The 25,991-nt window shown below is 36.0% G+C and overlaps 3 protein-coding genes across 3 annotated transcripts in view; 1 reads left to right on the forward strand and 2 right to left on the reverse strand.

Moving 5' to 3' along the window:
- LOC134847564 (uncharacterized) overlaps nt 1-25,991 on the reverse strand; it is a 318,779-nt gene that overhangs the window by 105,493 nt on the left and 187,295 nt on the right. The window lies entirely within an intron of this gene.
- Nucleotides 1-25,991, forward strand: part of LOC134847567 (casein kinase I-like) — a 584,249-nt gene that overhangs the window by 74,394 nt on the left and 483,864 nt on the right. The gene's annotated exons all lie outside the window — the stretch shown is intronic.
- On the reverse strand, nt 146-25,163 carry LOC134847588 (titin-like). Its single transcript, XM_063864687.1, has 13 exons — nt 24,859-25,163; nt 21,461-21,628; nt 18,423-18,490; nt 18,031-18,087; nt 16,577-17,115; nt 16,365-16,404; nt 16,106-16,288; nt 15,604-15,859; nt 13,240-13,747; nt 11,043-11,283; nt 8,839-9,236; nt 8,233-8,608; nt 146-3,973 (listed from the first exon to the last, which is right to left on the reverse strand). The coding sequence occupies exons 1-13, from the start codon at nt 25,043-25,045 to the stop codon at nt 257-259; spliced, it is 6,738 nt and encodes a 2,245-aa protein (XP_063720757.1). The 5' UTR covers nt 25,046-25,163; the 3' UTR covers nt 146-256.

Consider the following 25,991-nt stretch of genomic DNA (forward strand, 5'->3'; position numbering starts at 1 on the left):
TCACCATAAACCTAAAAATTAAATTCAAAATTCTGTTACGCCAACCCGGTTGCTCTTTTTAATCAATTTTGTCTGTTCCAACTTGAAGAAACTCTATGGCAGCGAAAGAGAAACAAATGAAGTGAAAATTATATTTTTAGCATTTCAAAACATTTCACTACAAGGACTATACTAGTAATATAATCGGCCTGTAACATCTAAATACAACTGAAAGAGTATCAATGTCAGTTATGTTTTGGAAATAGATTTTAAATCATCAGTAGAAATTCTGGTCGATTAAAACCTTCATCAGTTTCATTGTGGCATTGGGTGATAGAGGAACTGTGGAAGGGTCGATTGCTTGTATGGGTTCATTTGGATCTGTCGATCTGATAATTAAGGGATCTGAGGGCTCGTCAAGCACAGGTGTTCCGGGTCGGGAACTTTCCTCATTTGATGAACTTCGACTGTCACTTAGCGTTCTCTTAATTTTCTGATTTACAGGGCTTGTTTCAGTTGAGTTGGCATTTGAAGCACTAGATTGCGATGTTCTGTGCTCCAAATTGGGAGAGATCATGTGTGATTCAACTTCAAAACTTTCCTCCGTCGGACTAACTGGAGATGGTTGGGTACGACTGTTTTTCACTGAGACACGTTCCGTAGGAATGATTATCGGCGTAGGCGGTAATACAGTCATCTTCTCTCGCTCTATAGGAATTATCATCGGGTGATGGACCTTCGCTGCTCTAGTTTCTTGAAGATACTCATTCAAATCTTTCTTACGCTTCAACTGAGGAATTGTCGAATTTCTATCTACTGAGATTTGTGACTGATGCGTCTGTGTAGTTTGATGAGGGACCACCCTGTTCTGATTGGATTCCGGGAAGTTGGCCCGATTGACACCTTCCCTTGAAGCTCTTCCAGGTGGAACCATTCGAACAGGCGGTGGGATCCCGCCGGGACCATTCGGTTGTCTTCTGTTGACTGAGCTCTGATACGTTGGGGCATTCGTGGGGTGACCTTGACCGTAAGTTGCAGTTGGTTTCATAAAAACGGGTTGCTTGAAGCCTGAAGGGGATTTAGGTGGGACTTTTTGAATAGGTTTTGGCGATGATTGAGAAAGATTAGGATCAAAAAGACCAGGTGGCGGTGTTGGTGGTCTGTCGTAGTCGAAATCATCGTAGTTGAATCCTGTAGGTGGCGGTAATGGAACTGGTAAATGCGATGACGGCGGTACACTTTTACTAGGTATGTTAATTCCCGGGTTAGTTGGCGGTAATCCAGGTTTCACGTCAACCTTGAAGTTACTCGTTGGATCATATTCATCATCATCAGCACCTAAGCTTGGACGTCTTTGAGGCCTTGAGAATTCCGCGAAATTTCCTGTGAACTCCATCAACTGACCGAGTTTTCTCTTGAAAGGATCTTCCGAGCCCAGGAGGTTTTGGTTCATTTTCACTGGTGCTGAAGGAAATGTCGGAGTTGGACTAGCCAATCCATCTTCAATATTCGGAGTCGGAGTTCCAGGGGCGGATCTTCCCACGGCTATATTCTCTATGGATCCCTTCGCTTTCGGCAGCTCTTTGATAGGTGGGAACGGTCGATTTGAATTCTTAGTAACCTGTTTTTGTTTAGCAAGTTCAAGATCCGCGAACATTCGTCCTTTAAGCTCATTGGGTTTATCGTTAGACTGCCTTTTTGTCTGTTCTTTTCCTTTAGATACAGTTGCTCCGTATTCTTTCGCAATCTCATCTTTGCTTGCTTTGTTGGCATAGGAGGATCCAGCGGACTTATTTTTCGGTATTTTGAAGTTGGCCACGTCCGGTTTTTTGGTGTGCAGATTTTTCTCAGATAAATCAACCGATCTTTCTTTCTCCTTTTCTTTTTCGGCCTGGCGAATCTCGCTTTCAATTTTGTGACGCGGAGTATATGATATACTTTCAATTTTCTTAACCGCCTTTTCTTTTTCGAAAGAAGATTTGTCCTTCTTATCTGAATGAGATTTGGAAGGCACGTTAAGCTTATTCGCACCGGTTGCGCTACTAGGCAAGTTCGAATCTATTCCGCCGAACAAATCATCGAGCAATTGTACCTTGGTTTTAGTTATCTTTGGCGGTAAGATCTGCCCTTCAGGTACCTTAGACGACTTCATTTCAGTAGCATTAGCGTTTTTGGCTGAAGACGCCAACTCTTTGGTTTTCGCTAGCTTTAGTGGATTCGATTGACCCTCGAGCAAATTCGGTGACTTTATTTCGGATGTGTTTAAAATTTTGTTCGATGGCACATCCATTTTTGTCTCATGTATTTTAGCTAATTTTTCACTATGGCTGGATCTTATTTTTAATTCATCTGCTGATTTCTGATACTCATTGCTGCTAGCGAGACCTGACTCTTCGAGTCCCAAATTTGGAGGAAGTTGTTTAGAACCAAGAGCACCCATTGATTTTTCACTTATCGGATTAGCTGCATTACTATTGATTGATTTCACTTTTGGATTCGCTTGTTTTTCAGCTGCGGAATGACCGACACTTGACGTTGCCGACTTGACTTCAATATTATCCAATTTTGGCGATGTTGAGATCTTCTGATTAACTACTTCATTCGTTTCGTCAAAATGACCTTGCTCTTCTAGCCTGTTAACAACTTTCGTCTCTTTGGAAGGCTTAACTTCTATATCGTCTGATGGTTTAAAGTGTTCTTTCTGCTTCAATTGCGAGGGAGATATTTTTGTCATTAATGGCGACTTGAGCTCTACAGCTTGAATTGGACTTAGATTGACCATTAATTCGTGTTTTTGCGAAAATGAAGCCGGCGTTTTGTCGACAGCGACCGCTAACTCTTTAATAGTAGAAACTAAATCTAATTTTGGTCTTTTTGCAGACACATGTCTCGAATCATCAAGATCGACAGATTTTCGCCGTTTTTCTTTTTTGTGCTTCTTCTTGTGTTTGCGCTCGTCTTTCTCAACTTGATGATTACTAGTATCATTAATCTGAGGTTCTATGTGTCGTCTCTCAGATGAAGTTTCTTTTATTTTAGAATTACCTTTTTCCTTGATTGGCTTGACATTTTTGTGCAAAGCTTTACGAATATCTTCTCCTGATAACTTTGGTTCTTTAGTCGAAGTCAAATGATTTTTTTCTAGATGCGGCTTTAAATTTTCGCTAGCGGCTTCCTGGTTAAATTGAACTACAGTCGTCTCAGTGTTCTGACTTTTTTCGATCTTCGCAATAGGAGAACTATCAGAAACTTTATTAATTATATTAATTACGCTTTTATTTAATGTGGACCCTCCATTTTTATCTACAGTAGAGACATGTTCTTGAGTTCTACTCTTTGGCTTGATCGCGATTCGCACAATCACCGGCTCTCCATCCGGTGATATTTTTGTTATTTCTCGATACTGCACTTCTTCGGCCGAGAATTGATCTGTTGCCGAGCTAGAAACCTCCGATTGCCTTTTGTGCACAAAATCGTTTTGGTTGCCAGACTTATTTTCCATAGAACTGGTAGCCTCTTTTTCCACATTAACATCTTCATGCTTGGGCAAAGTTTCTCCTAATCCATTAGTCATTCTACGTTTTGCAACGCCTTCAACTTTTTGAAACTCAGTTTCACTTGCAGATTCATTTGGCTTGGAAACTTCCGGCACTGGTCGAGCAGCTTCATTCTCTTTCTCATGCGCTTCTTTTGTTACTGAGGATTCAATTTTAGATGGCATGTCCTCTGCATGCTCGCTTCCAGAATTACTGCAAATGATTTCTGTAACAATCAAATCGTCAATTGCTTGGTCACTTTTCCCATTTTCTTCCACTGACGGTTTCGGCGCTTCTTTGGTTCCACTCGGAAAGCTGATTGTCACTGGTGGTCTAGATTGTTCCGATTCATTAGCCCACTTGTCTATCAGATCCAGGGGTGAAGATTTAGGCAGTGAATTCAGCCCATCGCCAGTTGGTGTTTCAGCTTTGATTGCGCCATCTTTGCTAGTTTCAACCTTTAACATTACAATTTGATTAATTAGCGAAAGAGCCAAAAAAGAAATGTTTAACTTAAAAAACGGCTTAGAAAGTTTTAAAAAAATTTCACGGCTGGATGTTGCTTCATGCAAAAGCAATCAGCACAAAAAAAACTTGATAGTTTTTTTAGATTTTAAAAGTCTGTGCGACTGCCGTTAAAAATATTTTCGAAGAAGCGCTCAGCGAATTGTATTTAAACTCACGTTGATACTTTTTTGGGTACCATGTATATTATATTTTCTGCGAGCACCAGGTCTGGGACGGTCATCGACAGTACCTGTGGTTTCATACCGCCATACCAACCGCGAAATTGTGGAAGTTTTGCAACGGAAATAACGAGCAATTTGGGTCTGCGAACAATTATTTTTAAAGAAGAAAATTGCTTGCGTTCTTTCGTTCAATGTTAAACGAGGCATCTCTTCAGCTTTTTCATAAATGCACGTGAAAACATATCACAAGAAGCAACAAAATGCAGATTTATTAGGTTTCAACTTATTATTTTTTAAATAGTTCTGAGCTGAACAGATCATGAGAGATGATGACTAGAATCTACACTGAACGACAAAATTGAGCGCAAAAATCCAATTTGGACATTTAACCAAAAATTTTCCTTCGACTGACAGCGACTTATCTGAGCTCCCCTCCAAAAAAGAACAACTTATGATTTCAAGGGCTCACAAGTTTGCTCCAGGTTATGAAATGTTTCGAGAAATAAAAAAGATTATGGAACCAACAGGGTTCGAACCCCCCGACATCTAGAGGTAGAGTCTAATGCCTTAATAAATGCCAAATAGAATCGGATTGCACAGACACTGAAAATATTGAGTACTTGTGTTGAGCACTAATTTATAACTCGTAATATAACAATCGTTCACTGGTGTTAACAAAAACTGAAAATACCCGAAAAGAACATGCGCCAGCAAAAGAACTTAGCTTTTAAACCAATCAATTACCGGAACCTTATCATCAAATTTTTCTAACGTACTTGACTAGGAATCAGGAACTCACATAATGAAGCGGATGAAACACTTGCTTATAAATCGCAAAACAGAATTTGAGCTGTTTATATATATACTGAAATTGAACAAAGAATGTTGCGATTTAAAATGGAAAAAAGCGCTTGCAAAATGTCGGGCAAATACAAGACCAAAATTTGATTTCAAAATGAATTGTTTTCCACTTGGAAATTTTTGATATAAAACTAAGGGAAAACATTGCCCTTAGTAATTTATGAATAATTTATGTCAAAATGAGACTTTATTTACTTAACACAGTGTATTTTACATACAACTGCGATAACACACAATTATTGCATTGCAAGTTAGCAGACAGAAAAGGAAAGAAGAGCCCAAAAGAAAATTTATAAAAATTCGTAAAAAGCCATAAAGCTTTTAAGCGAAAAAATCAGATTTAGGAAAATCAGAAACACTTTTGAATTACTATGAAGAAAATTGAGTGAAAAAGAAAAACAAGGATAGCTGGTTTCTGTGCAAGTAGCACAGAATGTTCCCGCCATATTCAACATACAATTGCATATATTTACATACAATTGCGATAGCACAATAATAGCATTGCAAGTTAGCAGACAGAAAAGGAAAGAAAAGCCACAAAATTTGTAAAAACTAGCAAAAAATGTGTCAGTGTTTTGCTGATGGAGTGATGAAAGAATCAAACCAAAGCCTCTAACTTAGATCAATTCGGCCGCCACAGTAACATAGACAAAATTGAAAATGACAAGAAAAACAAAAAAATATTTGAAATTCAAATTTTTTTTGAATTCTTGAAGTTTATTTATTCCCTTAAGTTTATTTTATCCCTTGAAGTTTATTTATTCCCTTGAGTTTATTTATTCCCAAATGGCGCTGAAATACATTTCAAAAAACATTTGTACTGGGTTAAACCAAAATTTCCGCGGCCTTTCTTACTATAACAAAACTGCTCGCTCGCTTTAATCGCTCGGAATTGAACGGAATTTTAAACCAGTTTTTATCGACACTGGGTCAACTTTTTGAAAATTTTTAGATGTCGTTTGACTCAGTGCTGAAAGACCTTCAATATGATACAAAATCCATTCAATCCGATTATTATTTGTGGTAAATGATTCGAGTGACAAAAACAAAATGAGCTGACCTAATTTTTGAAAAAATCTCGTTTCAGAAAAAATAGATGCCATTAAAGCTCTTCGAATTTCTACAACAATTTATGATTGGCATTTTTTTGATAACTTAAGCCCAATTTGAGACAACTGGATCAATAAGTAAAATTTATATTTCGCTGGAAAATCTGAGAATATATTCCACTTTCGAAACTAGAAGTCGAGCACGTTTTTCGTGACCTTTACACTTTTGCGGTTCGATAGTGGAGCTTGCCTTCCATTTAGCAAAGGAAATAAACTAAACTTAAAAAGAAATTACTATTCAAACCACGAAAAAGTTAATTGGAGCCTGAACAAAATTTAAGTTTTTTCTGGAAAAAAAACTAAACAAAAATCACCAACCCCTATAGAAGAGTATTCACTACTTTCAGGAAGCCAGTAGATTCAAATATTTTATCAATAACAATAAAAAAAATAAAATAATTTGAGCATCTCACCGCCGGAATGGAGTCGTGCTTCAAATAGTTTTGTTTAACAAGTTGTTACCCGAAACAAGTCTGAAAAAACTCGCAAGCGTTTAAATGCTTATTTCGTTTGATTTATTCATTTGAAAAAATTCGTTTTCGATGCGAAAATTAGTCACACTTGCCATCAGACAGCGAAATATATGTGAGCACAAAATCCTTTAAAAAATCAGACTTTCAGTTTATGAACTGTTAGAAGTTCATTTCGTTTTTATTCAAAGACTGACCCAAAAAGTTTGTTGGAAAATTATAACAAAGGCGAAGCTGCCTTCGCAAACAAGCGATAAAATTGTCAAAGCTAGCTCTCAAATGCTAAAAAAAAATAACGTGAAAATTAGAAAATGTTTCGACGATGAATTCAAAATGCATCAACTGTTTAAACTTATTATTAATCGAATATCAAAGCACATGCTACCAAAAAGTCGTAGAGGTTCCACCAAAAATGGCACCAAAATTTGCGTTGGGAAAACGGCACCAATATACTTAGGTTGGGAAAAAAACGAATAGTCGTACTATTACACTACGCTTGGAAGGGGAAAAACTAGCCACTATTATAGCAGATACAACTGAGAATATTTAATTGCCAATGCTATGCCAGCCAACGTTTTACCATTGAGCACTTTATTGCGAAGTGGGTTAAAAAAGTGAGCTTCGTAATATGACACTACGCTAGCTAGTCTCTCATGCAACTTTGGTCAACATTTCCTGCCTAAAAATCGCAAACTGCACCATTTCCGGTAACTTGGTGAGCAACTTTTGTCTATATCAAAATCACACCATCTAAAATCATTGCTGAGAGAAGGTCAGAAAACTGTGAATCAACTCATGGAACGCAAAAAAAAAATATTTTTCAACCATCGATATCTTGACCTAAAAATCTCTTCACTGACGAAACATGCAGAAAAAATACTTTTACAAGCTAAAGAAAATCAAATCTGGAGAACACTGTTTATATTTTTTGAACATGAACATAGCTCAACTGACTTGTAAAAAAAAGCCGATCTAATTTCAACACTGGCGAAATTGCACATTCGAAGAGGGTAAAAAAGCAACGTATTTCAGACGATTTGAAACAGCAATCGGCTGGTTTCGTAAAATTCATTCCCTATGGGAAAATCATACAAGTTTCCATGTACGTCAGTGAGCTCATACTGAGCAACAAATTACTGTTCACAAGTTTAGTCATCTATTTAGTTTGCAACTTCACTTTTAGTTTGCAACCAAGTTTATAAACCAAGTGAGATGAAATGCGCGGACACCCCCCCCCCCCCCACGGAACTCGACCCCTGACTACCCAAAGGGTCACCCCATTTGGTACTATTTTAGGTAATCTATCGCCCGCCGAAAAAAAAAACACAATTTTTTGGTCAAAACTTTCTTCAAATTTTGTATTTCAGAAAATTTGGACAAAATAGGGTCTTTATGATGATTTGGGAAAGCTAGGAAAATTAATTTGGATGACCTAAAAAAGTCAACAAAGTTTTCTTAAGTTTAAAGTTAAATTTTTTGAAAATCCGCTGAGAAAAAATAGATCCACCCCTGGTATAACTAAACTCAAAAAGCCGACAATCACAAAAAAATTATCCAATTAGTGAAAAAATCTGTATTAGGCACTTACCTTTTCAAACGTAAATTTTCTTGCCTTAGGAACTTCTTCAGCTAACTTTTCTTTTTCAACTTCATTCTCAAACCCAACCGTTTCTCCATCCGACGAGGGTGATTTCGGATCTACTGAAGGGACATTAAGCTTTTCGGTCTCGCTACTAGTATTCAAAACTGAACTCTCATCTTGCGCTATAGTTTCTTCGCGCGACGAACAAGGATCAATGCGCTGATGACCAGGTACATTAATTTCTACTCTAGCTAAAACGTCTTCCTCGCGTATTTGGACAGTTTCGAAGGAGTTTGTTGAAGATGTCAACGTTTTATCGCTGGGACTGGGCGTTGTTTCATCCCCGTACTCATGCAAAGATCGACTGCCGAGAGCTGGGAGGCTATAAATATATTTTTTTATAGTTTAGATTGCTGAAAAATAATCAACCCTCTGAAAAATATGTGCTCGATATAGCAGTTCACGATATCTGTTTAGATGTCACCTTATTGGGTAAGCACGCAAACACTTCCAGTAACTTTCTGTTTATATATTCAGAAAATTGTATGGAACCTATTCTGCCGACAGATAATTAATACGTTTAAAACTATCATTAAATTATCTAGGACTTACTTGATTGAAGTTGGTTTAATGGGTGGAGGCGTTTTAATATTAATATTAAACTCTGCAGAGCTCTTGTTGGAGTCCACTGTTTCAAATGAACTTTCAATATTTGTTTCTTTCCGAGTATTTGTATAAACGGTGTCCTTTTGTTCAATACTTTTGTTTTTAGCTTCGGTTTCTGAATTCTGCTGTTTTTGTTCGGGAAGTTTTTGCAATATATTTTCATCACTTTCTGCTTCTTCATCTGAGCCTTGGAAGTCAAAAACGTCTGAAGGCTTCACGATAGATGAGAGCGTTGGCTTGGAAGGTTTTAAGGCAGTTGACTTATTAGGCTCTGAAAGAAATAGACTCGAAGTAGCTGTTCCCAAAGCCTTTTCTTGGAACTGACTGACCGGCTTTTCTTGGAGCTGAAATAGCACTAAACTTCAGTATTGAACCCTTTATTTGAACTTTTCCAATCAGGATCAAAACAGAACTATCAAAACATTGCTACCAGCCTTTTGGAAAAGTTTCATGGACAAGGGGACCGGACAAATTTTGAATTTCAAGAATCTTCTAGCGACACTTGTTTCATAAAATTGACACAAATAAAGAAAACTGGAAGAATCAATAGATAAATCTTGCTTTCCTTTAACTGAATAAATTTGAATTGATCTTACAAAAAAATCAGAAACCAAACCTCGGAAGATCTAAGCAAATATATAAGCTTCTTCAATGCGTTCAGTAACACTTGAAAAGATTAATCCTTTGAATATTCTTGCGAAAAATGCAGCAAAAAGGAACATAATCTTACCGTTTTCAACAACAGCAGACGAAAATTTTCTTCCATACAAATAAGCGAAACAGAGCTTCGCAACATTTGCACCATACCATTGCAAAATAGCGGACAGAAAATGAGAAAGCCGTCAAATCGATTAAAAAAAGAAAAAGGAAAAAAACTACACTACTAACTACATTTACGTTTTTCTCAAATGATGTTCAATTAGAGGAAGGCATCTCGGGGGAAAATCATGCCAAAAAATATCGAGCGGCAGCTAAGCCGAGGATTCTTATTAGGCGCCACTTGAACCTAAAACAAAACTGTTGAGACAAAAAAATAACGAGCTATCAAATTCTGAAATTCAACAGAGGAAATAAAATACAAACTTTTTTTCAAGCAACGCAATATTAGATGACTCAGCCGATATAATATAAATCGAAACCACTTAATGAGCTATCAAATTCTGAAAATCAACAGAGGAAATAAAATAAAAACTTTTTTTTCAAGCAACGCAATATTAGATGACTCAGCCGATATAATATAAATCGAAACCACTTAATCAGCTGAATAAAACTTACATTTACTTACTCCTCTTACTAACTAAATTTACGTTTTTCTCAAATGATGTTCAATTAGAGGAAGGCATCTCGGGGAAAAATCATGCCAAAAAAATCTCGAGCGGCAACTAAGCCGAGGATTCTTGAGTAGACGCCACTGGAACCTAAAACAAAACTGTTGAGACAAAAAATAACGAGCTATCAAATTCTGAAATTCAACAGAGGAAATAAAATAAAAACTTTTTTTCAAGCAACGCAATATTAGATGACTCAGCCGATATAATATAAATCGAAACCACTTAATGAGCTGAATAAAATTTCTAAGCAAAAAAACTGGACAAAATCAGGCTAATTAAACTTGAAAACTACAAGAAGAAATCATAACATCTCTTAGTTATGAAAAAAATGCAAAAACTACAACAAAAATCCGCGGTGTGGCAACTAAACCGACAAAAAATAAGAAGACAACCAGCTTTTTACTTTCGGACCGGATTCGAACTCAGGACATTTGTTGTCCCCGATATAGACGTTACCTCTAGACTGAGGGTGCCAAAGAAGACGTCGCATTTGAATTAAAATCAAGTAAACATTCCAAAAAGGAAGAAACTTCTTTATAACGCTTGCAACTGTTAGGGCAGAAAAAATTAAGGCAGGCAAAAATTTGTCTACAACTGGAAAATATTTAACGTCATCAATCAAACACAGCAAAAATAGATTGAAACCTGTCAATGAACAAGTATAGCCAAAGAACTTTCGAATTTCGAAAAAAATTGACGCTTTTTAAACAAAACAAACGAAATAAAGCTCTTTAAGTTTCAACGACCATTTATGAGCGTTATTTTTCAGCCAACCCTGGAAAGACTGAATTGAAAAACTGGTATCTTCATATCACTTACGCATAAAGCTTCAACCTCTGGAGCTGTTTCTGCTTGTTTACTTGGCTTCAATTCGTTATTTTCTTCCAAACCCTCTTTCTTTGCATCATCTGAAGTTTTCTCCGGTTGTTCTTCTGGTTTTTCTTCATCCTCTTTTTCTTTTCCATCGGCTCCGAAAAGAACAGTTCTTTTCCGCGTGCGAGGCAGGTTGTCTTCGAACACTTGAACTTTAGTCGTATCAGGGCAGCACAGTTTGCATTGCCTGGAAACAGTGTATGTCATAAACAGAGGTTTTGAGTGACTTTTAAATCCCCATTACCAAACTATCTTTTACTAAAGTTAACATATTTTCGTTTTTCATACAGTCGAAGAGATTAAATCAACCAATCAATATTTCATTCAACTTTATCAGTCATTAATCAATTGTCTTTATAATAAGTCAACATGAAACTTAAGAATTTTTCTTATAGAGCGGCCGTAGCCGAACGGGTAAAACTCGCAGCCTTAAACACAAGGGTTGTGTTTTCGAACCCAATTTCGATCACGGTCGAAGGTCGTAATGCCATCCGCCTCCTCAAACTAGGAACGGAACGACTACGTCAAAATTGATGACACCACCTTGCGCAAGGAACTTAGGAAGGAATGGATCATCGAATAATTTAAAAACATTCTTCGACATTTCTTTGACTTAATTGATTTTAATCAAACTATTGACGTCATTGATTTTTACCAAATTATTGACGTCATAGATTTTTAACAAAAAACGTGCTAAGTGAGATGCAAAGTGGCCCCAAATCCACCTTACATGTTCACACAGAAGCAAAGCAGAGCTTCGCACCATTTGCGATGGAAAATGAATGATTACGAAGACTAACAGATAAACCGACAAATCGAAAAATAAAAAGCTTCAAAAATATAAATAATAAAAAAAAAACAGAAATCTTGGAACCAAATTAACTGCATCATAAGAAGACTTACAAAAGCAAAGCTTCGCATTACATGCGATACAACACATACAGAGCACGGCAAAATAACCGACAGAAATTGAGATAAAGCGTTGATAAAAAAACGTCAAAAAACGTTGTTAAAAAATTGTCTTTATTTTCTCTCGAATAAAAAATATTTCCAAGTAAATATACCAAGAAGTAAGACATTGTAGTGAATAAGTAATGAAACTAAAGTTAAAAAGCAGTTACAAAGCCGACAAATCTTGGGTACACATACACTGCGCCAAATTTATATATATATATATATATATCTATATTTTTTTGAAATTCAAAAAAGTATACATCTCCCCTCAAAAAATTTAGGTGAAACCTTGCACTCAAACGACTCCAAAAGAGTCCTCTAAGCCGATATAAAAATAGCCAAAACCTTTCAAGCCGATTAAAAAGAAAAAATGATATACTGAGCTTTTAAGTTTATTTTTACGTTAGACGTTACAATATAAGTTGTCAAAACTAACATTACCAGCCAAAACCGTTTAATTGAAAAAAAAGAAAATAAATAAAACTATCTAAAACCAGACTTGATAAATTTACAACTTACAGAAGTTGCAATTATAGTAAAAACTGTTAAAATCAAACTAAAATTCTTGCCGATAAAAACCGAACCAGGTACTGAAAATGACTTCAATCAAAACGGAAAATGAACCGACGAAAAGCATGAAGCTCAAACGAATGAACCGACGAAAAGCACGATGATCAAGAAGTAGAGAATCCGCTGAGAAATCTGAACATTAAAATTCACTTTCGAAACTAGAAGTCGATCACGTTTTCGGGATCTTTACGCTTTCGCTATTCAATAGCGGAGTTTGCCTTTCTTTTAACAAAGGAAACGAACTGAACTTGAAAAGAAATCGAAATTCAAACCGCGAAAAAGTAAGTTTCAGCCTGGACAAATTTAAGACTTTTTATGAAAAAAAAAACGAATAAAAAATCATCACGACCTATGTAAGAGTCTGAATTACGTTCATCGATACTTAATTATTTCCTGAAACGGACTCCAAATTGAAACCTAAACGAAAGTAATTTTATATGAATTTTCAAGAAATTGATCATGTAGCTATTGAGGGTGAAATTAACCATTCTCACTTAAATTGACCACTGTGTGAAGTTATTTACGAGAAAAGTCTGGTACCCGATTGGAATAACTTTGCTTATCGCAATGTTAACAATAACCTCCCAATACAGCCCTATTACATCCTATTTTTACTTACCATAGCCATTTTTCTCCTTTCTTTGGCACTCGACTCAGTGGAGGATCTAGACAGTTGATATGGAAATGCATCTTGCACGAGTCACACTGTATCAGCAGATGTTGATTATTTCTCAATTTACACACATCACATTTCTGCAACACCAGCAAAACCTCCTCGTCGTGGAGCGAATCTTGGGAGGCCTCGACAGTATCACTTTTATTGTTTCTAGCACCAACTACAGTCGAGCCGCTGCTCTTTTTAACAGTCTGTTGTTGACTTAACAGCTCTAAACTCGATGTACACGTAACGGGTAAAGCATATTCTAGATTTGTCATTCCTTTCAAGTTTTGGGTCGCAGATATAAGTTGTTCGACTCTTTTGTTCACGACAATTTGCATGTTGTCAACGCCGTGGTTGATTTTCCGCAACTTCTTCTCAAGGTCGTAAAGCTCGTCTTTAAGTTCTTTGTTCCGAGTGACGTTCGAAACTATTGATTTTTCTAATTCTTCAAACCTCCTTTCACGATCTAAAGACAAAAAATAGACTGTTCAGATTTCATCATTCGAATTTGAAGATCTGAAACGTAAATACAGTGCTGATTTAAAATATCCGGAAAAACAAACAAAAATGGTAATTTCACACGGGTTTTTCTCAAATTGAGTTAAGATTAGAATAAAATGATCATAGCCCACTAACAGTTGGAAAAGAGTAATGAACGCAAAGAAACTGAAAAAAACCTTTAAAGCTCTTTGAATTTGTAGAACAATTTATGATGAACACTTTTGTGTTAGAATTAACCGAATTTGAGAAAACTGGATCAATAGGCAAAACTTTAATTTCGCTGAGAAAACTGATAACTATTTTCCATTTTCGAAATTAGAAGTCGATCACGTTTTTCGTGACCTTTACAATTTTACTGTTCGATAGTGGAGTTTGCCTTCCTTTTAACAATAGAAATGCACTGAACTTACAAAGAAATCACAGGTAAAACCGCAAAAAAATTAAAATTGAGCGTGAGCAAATTTTAAGACTTTTTCCTAAAAAACAACAAACAAAAAATCAGCAAGACCTATATAAGATTCTTCACTGCGTTCATTTCGAAACTCTCAACCAAAATTTCACCCCAAAAATGGGTAATTATGGCTTTAACGCTGAACAAACCAAGTTAATTGAAGAGAAAGTTATATCGAAAGAAGCCTCTTACAAAGCACAACAAATTTCTACACAGAGGCTAAGCTGCGCTTCACAAACACTAGCGAGAAGCAGCTCTATAAAGTGCAATAAGAAAAGTAGAAATAAGCCTCGAATTAGTCAGACAAAATTCTGCTACGTCTCGGATTCGATATGCGACCTAGAGATTATGAGTCGCACGCACTACCCACTCAGCCACGGACGCTTAATAAATCACAAACACTAGCCACAAATAAAGCAGAGAATAGATGCTATGAAACCCAATGCTACAGATCGTGATTATAGCAAAGGTGCCACCAACGAAGTGAATTTGCAAATTCATTTTGATAAAAAAGAAGGTTTGTACTACTACACAAACGCTCGCAAGGTCGCTAGAGTAAAAAATTGAATGAGAGAGTTTTGGAAGTGTTTCTTTCCCGGGTTGACCAAAAATGCTAATCATATAATTTTCATATATGGAAAAATGCCAGTCATACACTTTGAAAATGCTAATAAAACCCTTTACTACAAAAAATAGCATGAAAAGTCTATGATTAGTGACTTTTCATAAATGGAAATTGTATGATTAGCATTTTTCCATAAAGCGATAAAGATTGAAAGTAAACAAACAACATAATGAAAGTAACAAAACTGTAAAATTTGGCAAACAATTTCAAAAACGATCTTTTCTAAAATTTGAATTTTTAATTAATCAGGCATGAATCAAGGCATGCAAAAACCTACCATACAAAACAAATAAGCTTGCTGAGCGTTTTTGAAAAAAGTCAAGAGAAAAGGAAAAAAATCCAGCAATGGTCTATGGAAGTCGACCCGGGCTTCTTTGACTTTGTTGGGCTGTGTAATAGGCTTCTTTTGATATAATTTTCTCATCAATTGGTACTTTCAGCGTATTTCTTGATTAATCATAAAAAGCCAAAACTACCAATTTTTGGGGTGAAATTTTGGTTGAGAATTTCGAAAAAAAAGAGTGCATTTAAATTTGGTTGAGAATTTTAAATTTAAATTGCATATGAATTCGGGTATAGTTCTAAGCAGCCTTTGTTCTCTTCACTTATTGTCTATTTGAGAAAGACGCGTTTGAATTTTCGATGTTGTTTGTTGTGTCCGATTAAATTAAATCAGCACTGTTGTCATATACAAAGATTAACTCAAGATTACGAAATAAAACTCTTTCTCAATACTTCGGCATACCTTGGAAGTAAGCCACAAAATTGACGTCAAACGCTGGCGTCAAGTACCACTTATTGGCCACATTCACATTCAGCTCCAGAGGAACTCCCTTGAATGTCTTGCCTAGGTCTTCTGCCCTCTGGGTTAGAATTCGACTCACAGCAGGCACAGTTGAAACCAGCCTCTGGTTCGGGTTCTCTGGGAACCAGGACTCTATGTTTTTTCTACTGTCCAGGTACTTTGCACTTTGCCGATCGAATCGTCGTTCAATTTTGCCCTAAAAGTAAAAATTATTCAAATGCTTGAATTATGAGCTCAAGAAGCGTTGATAACTTTATAACCCTTCTCTAGTTTAATACATTCCAGCCCATCCCAGAAAAACTAGATAACTGAAGGTTCTGCCCAGCTAAAACTGTCGAGTTATTTATCTACTTTTTTAGGATAACCCAAACCGAAGTTGAAAATTTCAATGTTAAGTCGAAGGCATTAGGGATGTTTACTGTCATTAATTAACAAAACGTACTGTCATGCAGCAAGTGAAGTTAGAGATTTGTTTCTGCAAACTCTTGTAGGCTCTCAGTCTAGACTTGATGGTGTCTGAGTCGGAATGCACTTTGCAGTAGGCGAAGAAGTTCACAGCACTTGGGTGACCAGCACCGTTTCCTCCGCCCAAAACATCTACATCATTTTGAGGCTTCGAAGTGTCCTGAAGAACAATGACTCATACTTGATAAAATCATCATTTTGCGAAATTACAAAGAGCAATTGAGAAAATAACTTACAGCTGCTTCGGCCTCCGCCAGAAACCCCATCTTTTGTCCACTGAAAATTTAAAAGCTAATTGAAATATGTTGAAATATTTAAAATGGTACAAAAGTTGGTTGTAGGTAGCGCATCGCCTGATTTTTGCATTTATTTAGATTTTTTTGATGGTTTACTCATTCACAGCAGAATTTACACAAAGAGTTAGTGATTATACAAGCAAATTACAAACCAAGAAGGATGGAAGTATGTTTTGCAGCGGCCAGCACCGCATTGGAGCGTAATGCCCGACCTTGAGAACCTCTCATCCTCACAGAACATACACTGCTTAGCACCCCAGAGCTGATATGGAATAGTCTGTAGACATGCATTTTCTAATCTGTCAGTCTCGCCAAAAGACACCTGGTGTATATAGAGGCCACACACTACATGTATCCACTTATTCACGTCTGTTCGTTTGTAGATACCCCCTATAGACGGGCAAAGTTCGCAAGGGGGAGGGGTTTTTAGTCCTGCGAGACAAACAGAGCAGAACCAAGGCTCGGTTTCGGACCCATCGCTCGATTCTGATTGGTTGTCCGAAGCCGAATCGACGTCAGGGTAATCACCGTAGCATCCTTCGTGTACTGAGACTCCACATTTGTCGCATTGGACAATGTAGTCGTCTAATTCACCTTCGGTTAGAAGACACACTGCACATAGTAGAGGTTGAGTTACAGTTGTGGAGCCAATAGCATCTATTACATTGGTAACGGACTGTTGTTGACCGAACTGAAAATATTCGTTAACTTTACTTAGGAGGTATCACTTTTAAAAAAGCCTGTAATTCAGTAGTAATTTCATTTTTTTTGTGACTTTTTCAAATTCGCAAATCATTCGACTATGGTCATCAGGACTTGATGTTATACAGGACTTTTGCTCAGAAAAAGTAGGCATTCTTCAACTTAATATTTTTTTGTTAATCCTCTCTCATTTTAGTGTTTCTTTTTTCTCTCCATTACGCTGGATTGTTTTTTGTAATCATCAAAATTTCTACGTGACAAAACAGCCTTCCATAGGACAATAAGTAACTCAATACATGAATTTCGAGGTCTATCTGCAAACAAGATGTATAAGAAGAACATAAACAACAGCCAATTGGAAAAGTTTCAATGAAATCAAGAATCAGAAAAACAATGATTGGTTTTCTTTTTAAAAATATTTAAACTTTCGAAATTTGAAAAAAACACCTTCAGGCTCTTTTTTGTCTTTTATGACTGTTTCTTTTTTATGAAGGAAACACAATTTGAGAATCTGAATTACAAGATAAAAAAGATAAAAAGAAGAAACAGAGTCAATAGTTGCATATCCCGCAAAGGTCAGATTAGATTTTCTTCTACAACATGGTATCACTGAAGAGAATACACACATCAATTACAGGTCGAATCAGCTCAAACGCGTCTTTTCCCGACAATGTTGTAGAAGAAACTATAATCTGACCTGTTCAGGATGTAAATTTCCCGGCTAAAAATAACATTTTCTTTTACTTCTGAGTGTCGATTGAAAGCAAGTTGAATTTTTTAAGTTTAAAAAGCAATTTTGTAACGTAGAAATTTGACAAACGCGAAAAAGTACGAGAGGAAAAGAAAGTCTTTGCTGCCTACTAAAAACTTTTCGAATTTGAACTTTCCGAAGCGTCGTTCTCACCTTGTCTAGAGTTTTGTCGAGGTCTTCGTCGCTACTGTCGGCAACATCGCCCAAGACCTTAAAAATATACAGGTCAGTGCATAGTTCGCAGTTACTATGATAATGCAACAGCCAAATACAAAAAAAAATGCACAGAATAATTCGAATACATATCTGCCTATTAATTTCAGCTTTGGAAAATAATTTTATAACAGGAAACCAAATTAACATTACAAAGGCTGTAAAACAATAATCCACTCTCTCCTGCCGATATATTTGATCTGATTTTGTACGGTGAAAAAACAAAAACGCATTTTTAGCCCCGGGACCTACTCAATGCAGGGTCAACCGTGGGGGAGAGGGGTTGTCATCCATTTCACCGTAGCCGGTTCCTTAAGCAAGTGCTTACTTACATTTTGAAGCTGCTCTTCGCTTTCAGATTCATCTTCATCATCTTCTTTATTGCTATCAGCAGAAGCACCTATTGAAACAGATATATCAGTACCAACATTTAAAAAGAACTTTGATCGTAATTACAAAAATCAAGCAATTTTTAAAAACCCATGATTATCAAATCCCCATTTCTTGCTCTTCAAAGCAATCTGCATTTCTTGAAATCAATCGTAGCATTGCCACAGAAGCGAAGCTGCGCTTCGCAAACACTTTACGAGAACACGACAAAAAGCAGCTTTATAAAGTGAATAAAAAAATAGAAATAAGCCTCGAATTAGAAAAACTTTGCTGGTATTGGATTCGTGCATCATCGTCCAGGGTTGGCTTGTTAATTAACACCATGTTAATTAACACTGTTTTTTAACGTTTTTTAACGTTAAAAACATCGAGATTTTAACTTTTTTAACATTTTATATTTAAACGAAGTAGTTTTTGCAATACAGCTCCAAAACATTTGCTCGGAATTGGCTTTTGTTTGTTTTCTCAGAAACGCCGAATTGATCACATGCACATCCAATCAAATAGTTGTTCGTTGCAAGCTGAGAATTATACTGCAACCAACTGAGAATTGGAGAAATAGAAATCGACTTGGTCAAGAGAAGGCTGCGAAACTCGCTTTCGTGCTACGCGCTCTCAAAAAAGAGCACTATTTTTGATAAATCACTGAATGATTTGTTTGAACTGAATTCAATTTTTAACCCTGTTTTTTAACGTTTTTTAACATTTTTAACGTTAAAAACTGTTAAAAATCTTGTGAGGGTGTTAAAAAGCCAACCCTGTCATCGTCTATTACTTTACTTGACGACTTCAGATGGATGAAAATAGTCCTGATTTAAATTACGCGGACAAAATGAATAAAACTTGAAAACTAAAGCTCATTTATCTCAAATTGGATTCACTTTAGACAATAACAGATGAAACAAATTTTGCTAAGAATTATTATCGTGCAATTTAATTTGCAAAATTCGGACCAAAATTTTCAGCCCAAAAACGGGTTAATTTGGGGCTTTTTATTCAATAAAAATTATGTCACAACTACCGGGTCAATTGCTGACAAAATTATATAAACTGTGTATAAATAAATTTACTTTTGTTTGATAGCTGTTAACTGTGTATGAATAACTTTTTTTCTTTTGATAGCTTAAAACTGTCTCGATGTAAAAATAACGAACTCTAAAAACTTTGTTGAGCTACATAAGAGGCTCACTGTGCAATATTTTTTATCAGCAGTTGATGGGTAGTTTTGGCGTCGTAGATTTTGATTGAATCAGTGAATCAGTAAGTCAAAAATGGTTCGTTTTAAGGGTAAATATTTAAAATTTTACAAAATTAATTGCACCATATTAATTCTGGTATATCCTTAAGCAGGGGCGGATCTAGGATTTTCTCGAGGGGGGCGGATTTTGAGGGGGGCGGATCGAGGGTCGACCAAATTGATTTTCCGAGCTCTCCTAAAGCACTATATTTTCCGAGCTCTCCTAAAGCACTATAAAGACCGTAGATAGACCAAACTTTCTGCGCCGCAGGCAAACTTTTGAAAAAACAGGTAAAAAAGCCGTTTTTGAACACTTTTTGAAAAAAATTTTTACAAAAAAAATCGCGTTTTTTTTTTGGCGCGCGCTCCCCCTCAAAGTTCTAAAGGCGCGCTCCCCCGCCTTTAGAAAAATTTTAGGGTCCGTCACCAAAAATGGATTTCTTAAAAATTACCAAAGGGGGACCCTTTGGGTCGGCATGGGGTCAAATGGCGTCCGTCTCTCCCCCACCCCCCCCCCCCCCCCCCCTAAATCCGCCCCTGTCCTTAAGCAAGATTGATATTAATCATTTTTTGTCTAAAGTTAACCCAATTTGTGAAAAAGCGCAATTTACTTTTCAAGTTTCGTTCGTTTTGTCCGGATAATTTAAACAAAGAGGCGAAGTGGAGCTGCGCAACACTTGCGAGACAATAACATAGCCAATCGAAGATTGGAAAAGAGTAATGAACGCAAGTAAACAGAAAAAAAACACTGACTTTGTTGAAAAAATCTCAACTTTCAAATTTCAAATACAAAAAAATAGATGCAATTTAAGCTCTTTGAATTTCTAGAACAATTTATGATGGGTACTTTTTTATATCATTAACCAACTTGAGAAAACTGGATCAATATTAAAAATTTTTATTCCGCTGAAAATCTAAAAATTAAATTCCACTTTCGAAACTAGAAACTGTTCACTTTTTTCGCGCCATTTCCACGTTTGTATTTGGAGTGCGTAGTTATTAGAGCATTTCAAGAAAGTTTTTATTGAAAAACTAAGCTGAAAAAAAATTGATCTAAAAGTCGAAAAAACTACATCTACAAAAATTTCATACCTTTGCTTTGGATGATAATAAACAGCCTTAACTTGCATTGAGAATCAATTACCGATTGGCAACTAAGGCGATAAAGGTTGGGTCGACCCTCGTGAAAACAAAGACTGCAGTAAAAAAAATCCACCTATAAAAAATTAAACCTCAAAACTTTTACGATCCATCTTTCCTGAAAAACGAACTCATTTAAAAAATTCAACCTTGAAGCTAGCCCAGACAAGTTGACCAAGCCGATATAAAATTGATAAAATATACCCAATTTAAAAAGTTTTTATTCCGCTTTCAAAACTAGAAATCGATCACGGTTTTTTCAGCCTTTGAAGCTTTCATAATTGGAGTGTGCAATTTGCTAGTCTTCTATTAAATGAACTTGAATTGACTCAAAAAAAGCACATATACTTAAGGCCATTCATAAATGCATTTATAAGTATGAATGCACTTCTCTTGTTATTTGAGCATTTTCCTGAAAAATCATCACGACTTCAAAGAATCTTAAAGAATTTAAGATTCTTTAAGGATCTTGAAGAATTTTTGAGAACAATTATTTACGGGAAAAAACCTAGTTCCCGAATACGAGTCCACTTGCTCTCTCAGAATAAATCAGCACTGTACTTGCAACCTATCGCCACCTGAAAGCTTCATCCGCAATCTAACCTTGATCATTTTTCTCATCATCACTTGACGACTCCTCTTCCTCTAGTTCCTCTTCTTGGACATGGAAGTCATCGTCATCCTCCTCATTTTCTCCTCCCACTTTTATCATACTCGGCAACACAATATTCGTCATCAGCTTCGGCTGTCTTTTCCCAGCACCTCTGGCACCTGGACACCGAAAATAGATTTTAGAGTACGTCTTAATCATTTATACGCCTTTTATATTTAAAACAAAAAAAAAACATAACATAGATACTCCTTAAAAAAAAACAATAGGCTTAGTCTATCAGAGCCGTGAAGTTGAATTAACACGGGGGCGAAGTCGAGCTTTGCCCGTTTGCGGTACAAAATAAGGACTACAGAATAAAAACTTAGCCACAGACAGTTGGATTATTGGGGTATTGTTGGGAAGGGGCTCTTAATTTAAATGTAGATTAGAGGAAATTGATATTATACTGTGCGGAAACCTGATCTATCAAGGGGGCAGACATTGGTGATTAGCTTTTTAACTTTCAAAAGAAAGAAAAAAAGAAAGAAAGAATCTCCGGTCAATCACAAACAAATACGCAGATACAAAGCGGACGTTAACTCTAATTTTTTAAAACATTTTTCAATGTTTTCGACTTCTTATGTTTGTGTTTTATGGCAAGTGAGGCGCAGCGGATATTGGTAAAACTTAATTTTAGGTAAACATGCAAAGCAAACATTTAAATACTAAATTAGCAACGGAACAAAACGAAGCGGAAAAAAGACAATAATCTTTCAGAAGGCATCAGTTTAGCTGAAAAAAAGATTTTATAAAAAATTTTTTTAGTCCATATGAATTTACAACCACACTTGCAACTAATGAAAAATTTTGTAAGTTTTTAGTCCCCCTGAAACTACAACAACACTTGCAACTAATGAAAATTACTTACAGCAAAAGCAAAGTTCATGATGTGACAACTAAGTCAAAAAAAACTTGAGCAGACAAGCGAAAGTCCGACACTTCAATTTTACCAAAAACAAATCAATTTCATAGACGAAAAAAAACAAGGTCAGGCTGGGACTCAAACCACAGACCTAAGGAAGCAAATGCGACCAAGTTAACTCTAGGCCAATTGGGAACGAGCCTGTAAGTGGTTAGGGTTCAATAATAAAACAAATAAGAAAATCAAGGAAGTAAGATTTGTAAAAAAAAGTTATTAACGGGGAAAAAAAGTATGTATGTATGTATGTATGTATGTATGTATGTATGTTATTTTTTACTATAAATGTATTACTATAAAAAAAAGAAATATAATTTTTTGAATCAATAAAACGTCCAAGTTATTTTGGTGCGCCTGACATAAAAAATAACATGCGAAAAATAGGCCACGCTTACTTCAACTAATATCATGTATCCTCGGTCTCATGTTAAAAAATAATGAAGACAAAACAACAACAAAAAACAACGAGCTTGTGGAAGGTCAACATCTGGCACCAAAATCGCAACCCTGACCTTTATGCCCAAACCACATCCCCGTTAGCATAGACAAGGAGGAAATTTACATTCAAGTATAAAACATGCAGGACGTTAAATTCTTTGAACTTCAAGAATCTTTATTGAACCTTTTGTCATGAAACTTACCTAAAAAGAAAATTGAATCAATAGACAAGTTTTTTGAATTGGTGGTTCTCGTAATTTTTACTTAAATTAGTTCAAATAAAAAATCGCAAAAAAGCAATAATCAGAAAACTGATTTAATCAATAACTCCATCAGAAGACTCCCATAACTCTATTGAATGCTTAATTTAGCATTTAATAATTACCAATTTCTGCATAACTTATCATAATAAATATCAAACATAATTTCCGAGAAAACTTTGAAATAAATACGTCTAGTGCAATTAAGACAAAACAGACCGGAGGCCAATTTGACAGAATTTCAGACCGCAACGGAAAAATCAGAAAATGCAATATCGCAAAAACGATGCTTCACCATAAAAGCAAAGCGGAACTTCACAAAACTTGCGATAGAACAAAGCGCAGCATTGCATCTAGCAAATCACATAAAAAATGAATAAATTTCAAAAAAAAATCAATTTAGAAAAACAGTCGAAAAACAAAACCAGCAGAATGAAAATAGCTTTAATTTACCATGCGACTACTAAGCCGATATACTTGGGTACACACCCGTTGAGTAAAAAACCAAAGCAATAAGGAACTGTTGTCGTCAAAAATATGCTTCGAACCAGGGGCGGATCTAGGATTTTCTCGAGTATGTATTATTTAAAAATAATTTTAAAAAGCGACCAAGCCTATAAAACACAAGCCGGTATTATTTGATGGAAAAAAATCCGAGTTGGTAAAATTGCAAGTAACAGATCGACTGCCAGTTAGAGTTAAATATGTTTAAAACATAGCCAATCGAAGATTTGAAAAGAGTAATGAACGCAAGTAAACAAAAACACACTGACTTTCTTGAAAAAATTTCGACTTTCAAATTTCAAAGACAAAAAAATAGATGCAATTTAAGCTCTTTGAATTTCTAAAGGAATTTATGGCTGGCGCTTTTTTGATAACATAAACCCAACTAGAGAAAACTGAATCAATAGGTAAAGTTTTTATTCCGCTGGAAAAAATCTAAAAATTAAATTTCACTTTCGAAACTAGGAATCGTTCGTATTTGGAGAGTGCTATTTACGTCAGTTTCAGCAGATAAACTTCAATTGACCTCAAAAAGTGCATAGTAGTTATTAGAGACTTTTCCTGCAAAAAAAACAGCAAGACCTATTTAAGAGGCTTCACTACGTTCATTACTCTAATCAGAAGAAAAATCCGTGCTTTCCAAATAGAGCAGACAAAAATAAGCAAAAAAAGTCTAGAAAAAAATCAATTTCACACATGTTCTCAAAGAAAAAACACAGGTTTTGGCCAGTATTCACCCTCCAGACATCAGGGTGCAAAGTATCGTTATTTTTATATAGCTTCATTAATAAATCAAGTTCAATTTCCTAGACTTGAATGAAAATTTGTTTACGGGAAAAACGTCTAGAACCCAATTACAAGTCCTTTGCTTTCGCAAAAGATTAAAAAAATATCAACAAAATTTCAGATAGTAATCAGCAAGCAAACAAATTCTTAAACAGCTTTTAAACCAGTTTACATAGAGTAATTAGAAAAAACAATAAGCATAAAAACAAAGTCGACTGAATTTCAGAGGATGGGAAGCAAGGTGAAAAAGAAAATATGTAGATCCGACTTTTTTTTTTCTAAATGAGCTTAGATTCAGTTATGCAGCACAATAAAAGCGCACGAAAGCTTGACTCATGCTAATTCTGCGTATGCAGTTTCTAATATGAAAAAGTCTAAGACCGGTTACAATAGCCTAGCGTGTCGCAGTGGTAACCAGTCCCTAGTTAAAACGGTAACTTACAGAAAATTGCAGTCAACTCTTTCGGCATATTATCCATTCCAATGATTGCACTTGTCTTCTCTTTTGGACAAGTTTCTATTTCTGGTTCTGTTGTTTTTGGCGCTCGAGCAGACCGGCGCAAACTCTGATCTTTTTCCACATCTGGACCAGAAGTTTGCCGAGCTCGATTGGTTCGTTTCGAAGACATTTTCGATCTGACTACTCAGGATTTACACATATTCTCAATATTCAAAACCAATTCTCCGCGAAATCATTTCTCTATTAATATATTAAGTTAACTATATGTACAGAATCTATCTTTCATCAAATCTGAAAAAAAACACGTCACTGAGTACCGGTATCACATGTAAAAAAGTTCGACAAAACTATGAAGGATTTTTGAAAATCCGCCCCCTCGAGAAAATCTTAGATCCAAGCCCGATCACTAAAGTAGTCGATTGCTGCGCACATAGCACAGCAGTTTTCAACCACTGCAAACATTGCAAAAGAAAAGACACCATTTATATTACCGTTTCATTGAATAAGGGGCAGTAGCGGATTTGGCGGCGGGGGGATGTTCGACCTCTCCTTTCCTCAAGGATTCTGCCCCCTGACTACCCTAAGATTCCCCCAAAGGTACTATTTCAAGACCTCCATTTGTGGCTGACTGACCCTAAAATTTACTCAAAACTGTCCAAAAAGTGCCTAAAAATATCTTTATGGCCTTTTTTTTTTAATTTTGCCCTCGCCGCAAAAAAAATAGGCCAAAACAGGGTCTTTTTAGTTATACTGGGTGAGGAGAAATGGGTGGTATTCAACGTTCAACGATCTAAAAACGGAATAATTGTGACAACTCGAGTTTTAAAATATCCTTTCCATTTTTTCAAAAATCACATGATTGCTGCAAGGTAAGCTCTCGTAAGACAACCATATCTTAGTTGACCTTAAATAATTAACTACCGTTCCCGATTAGGCGTCTGGCAGGTTAGCAGTTAAAATAAATTTTACTCACGAACAAAAAAAAACAAATGAAATCATTCAAATTACAAGAAAATACATTATCAGCCATTAACTGTTAAATTTACTTTAATAACAAGGATAGCCGGAATAGCACAATGTTCCGACCCTAGGCTTAAAAAATACAAAAAGGTTCT

The sequence above is a fragment of the Symsagittifera roscoffensis genome, chromosome 6, assembly GCF_963678635.1.
Source record: "Symsagittifera roscoffensis chromosome 6, txSymRosc1.1, whole genome shotgun sequence".
Taxonomy (NCBI): Eukaryota; Metazoa; Xenacoelomorpha; order Acoela; family Convolutidae; genus Symsagittifera; species Symsagittifera roscoffensis.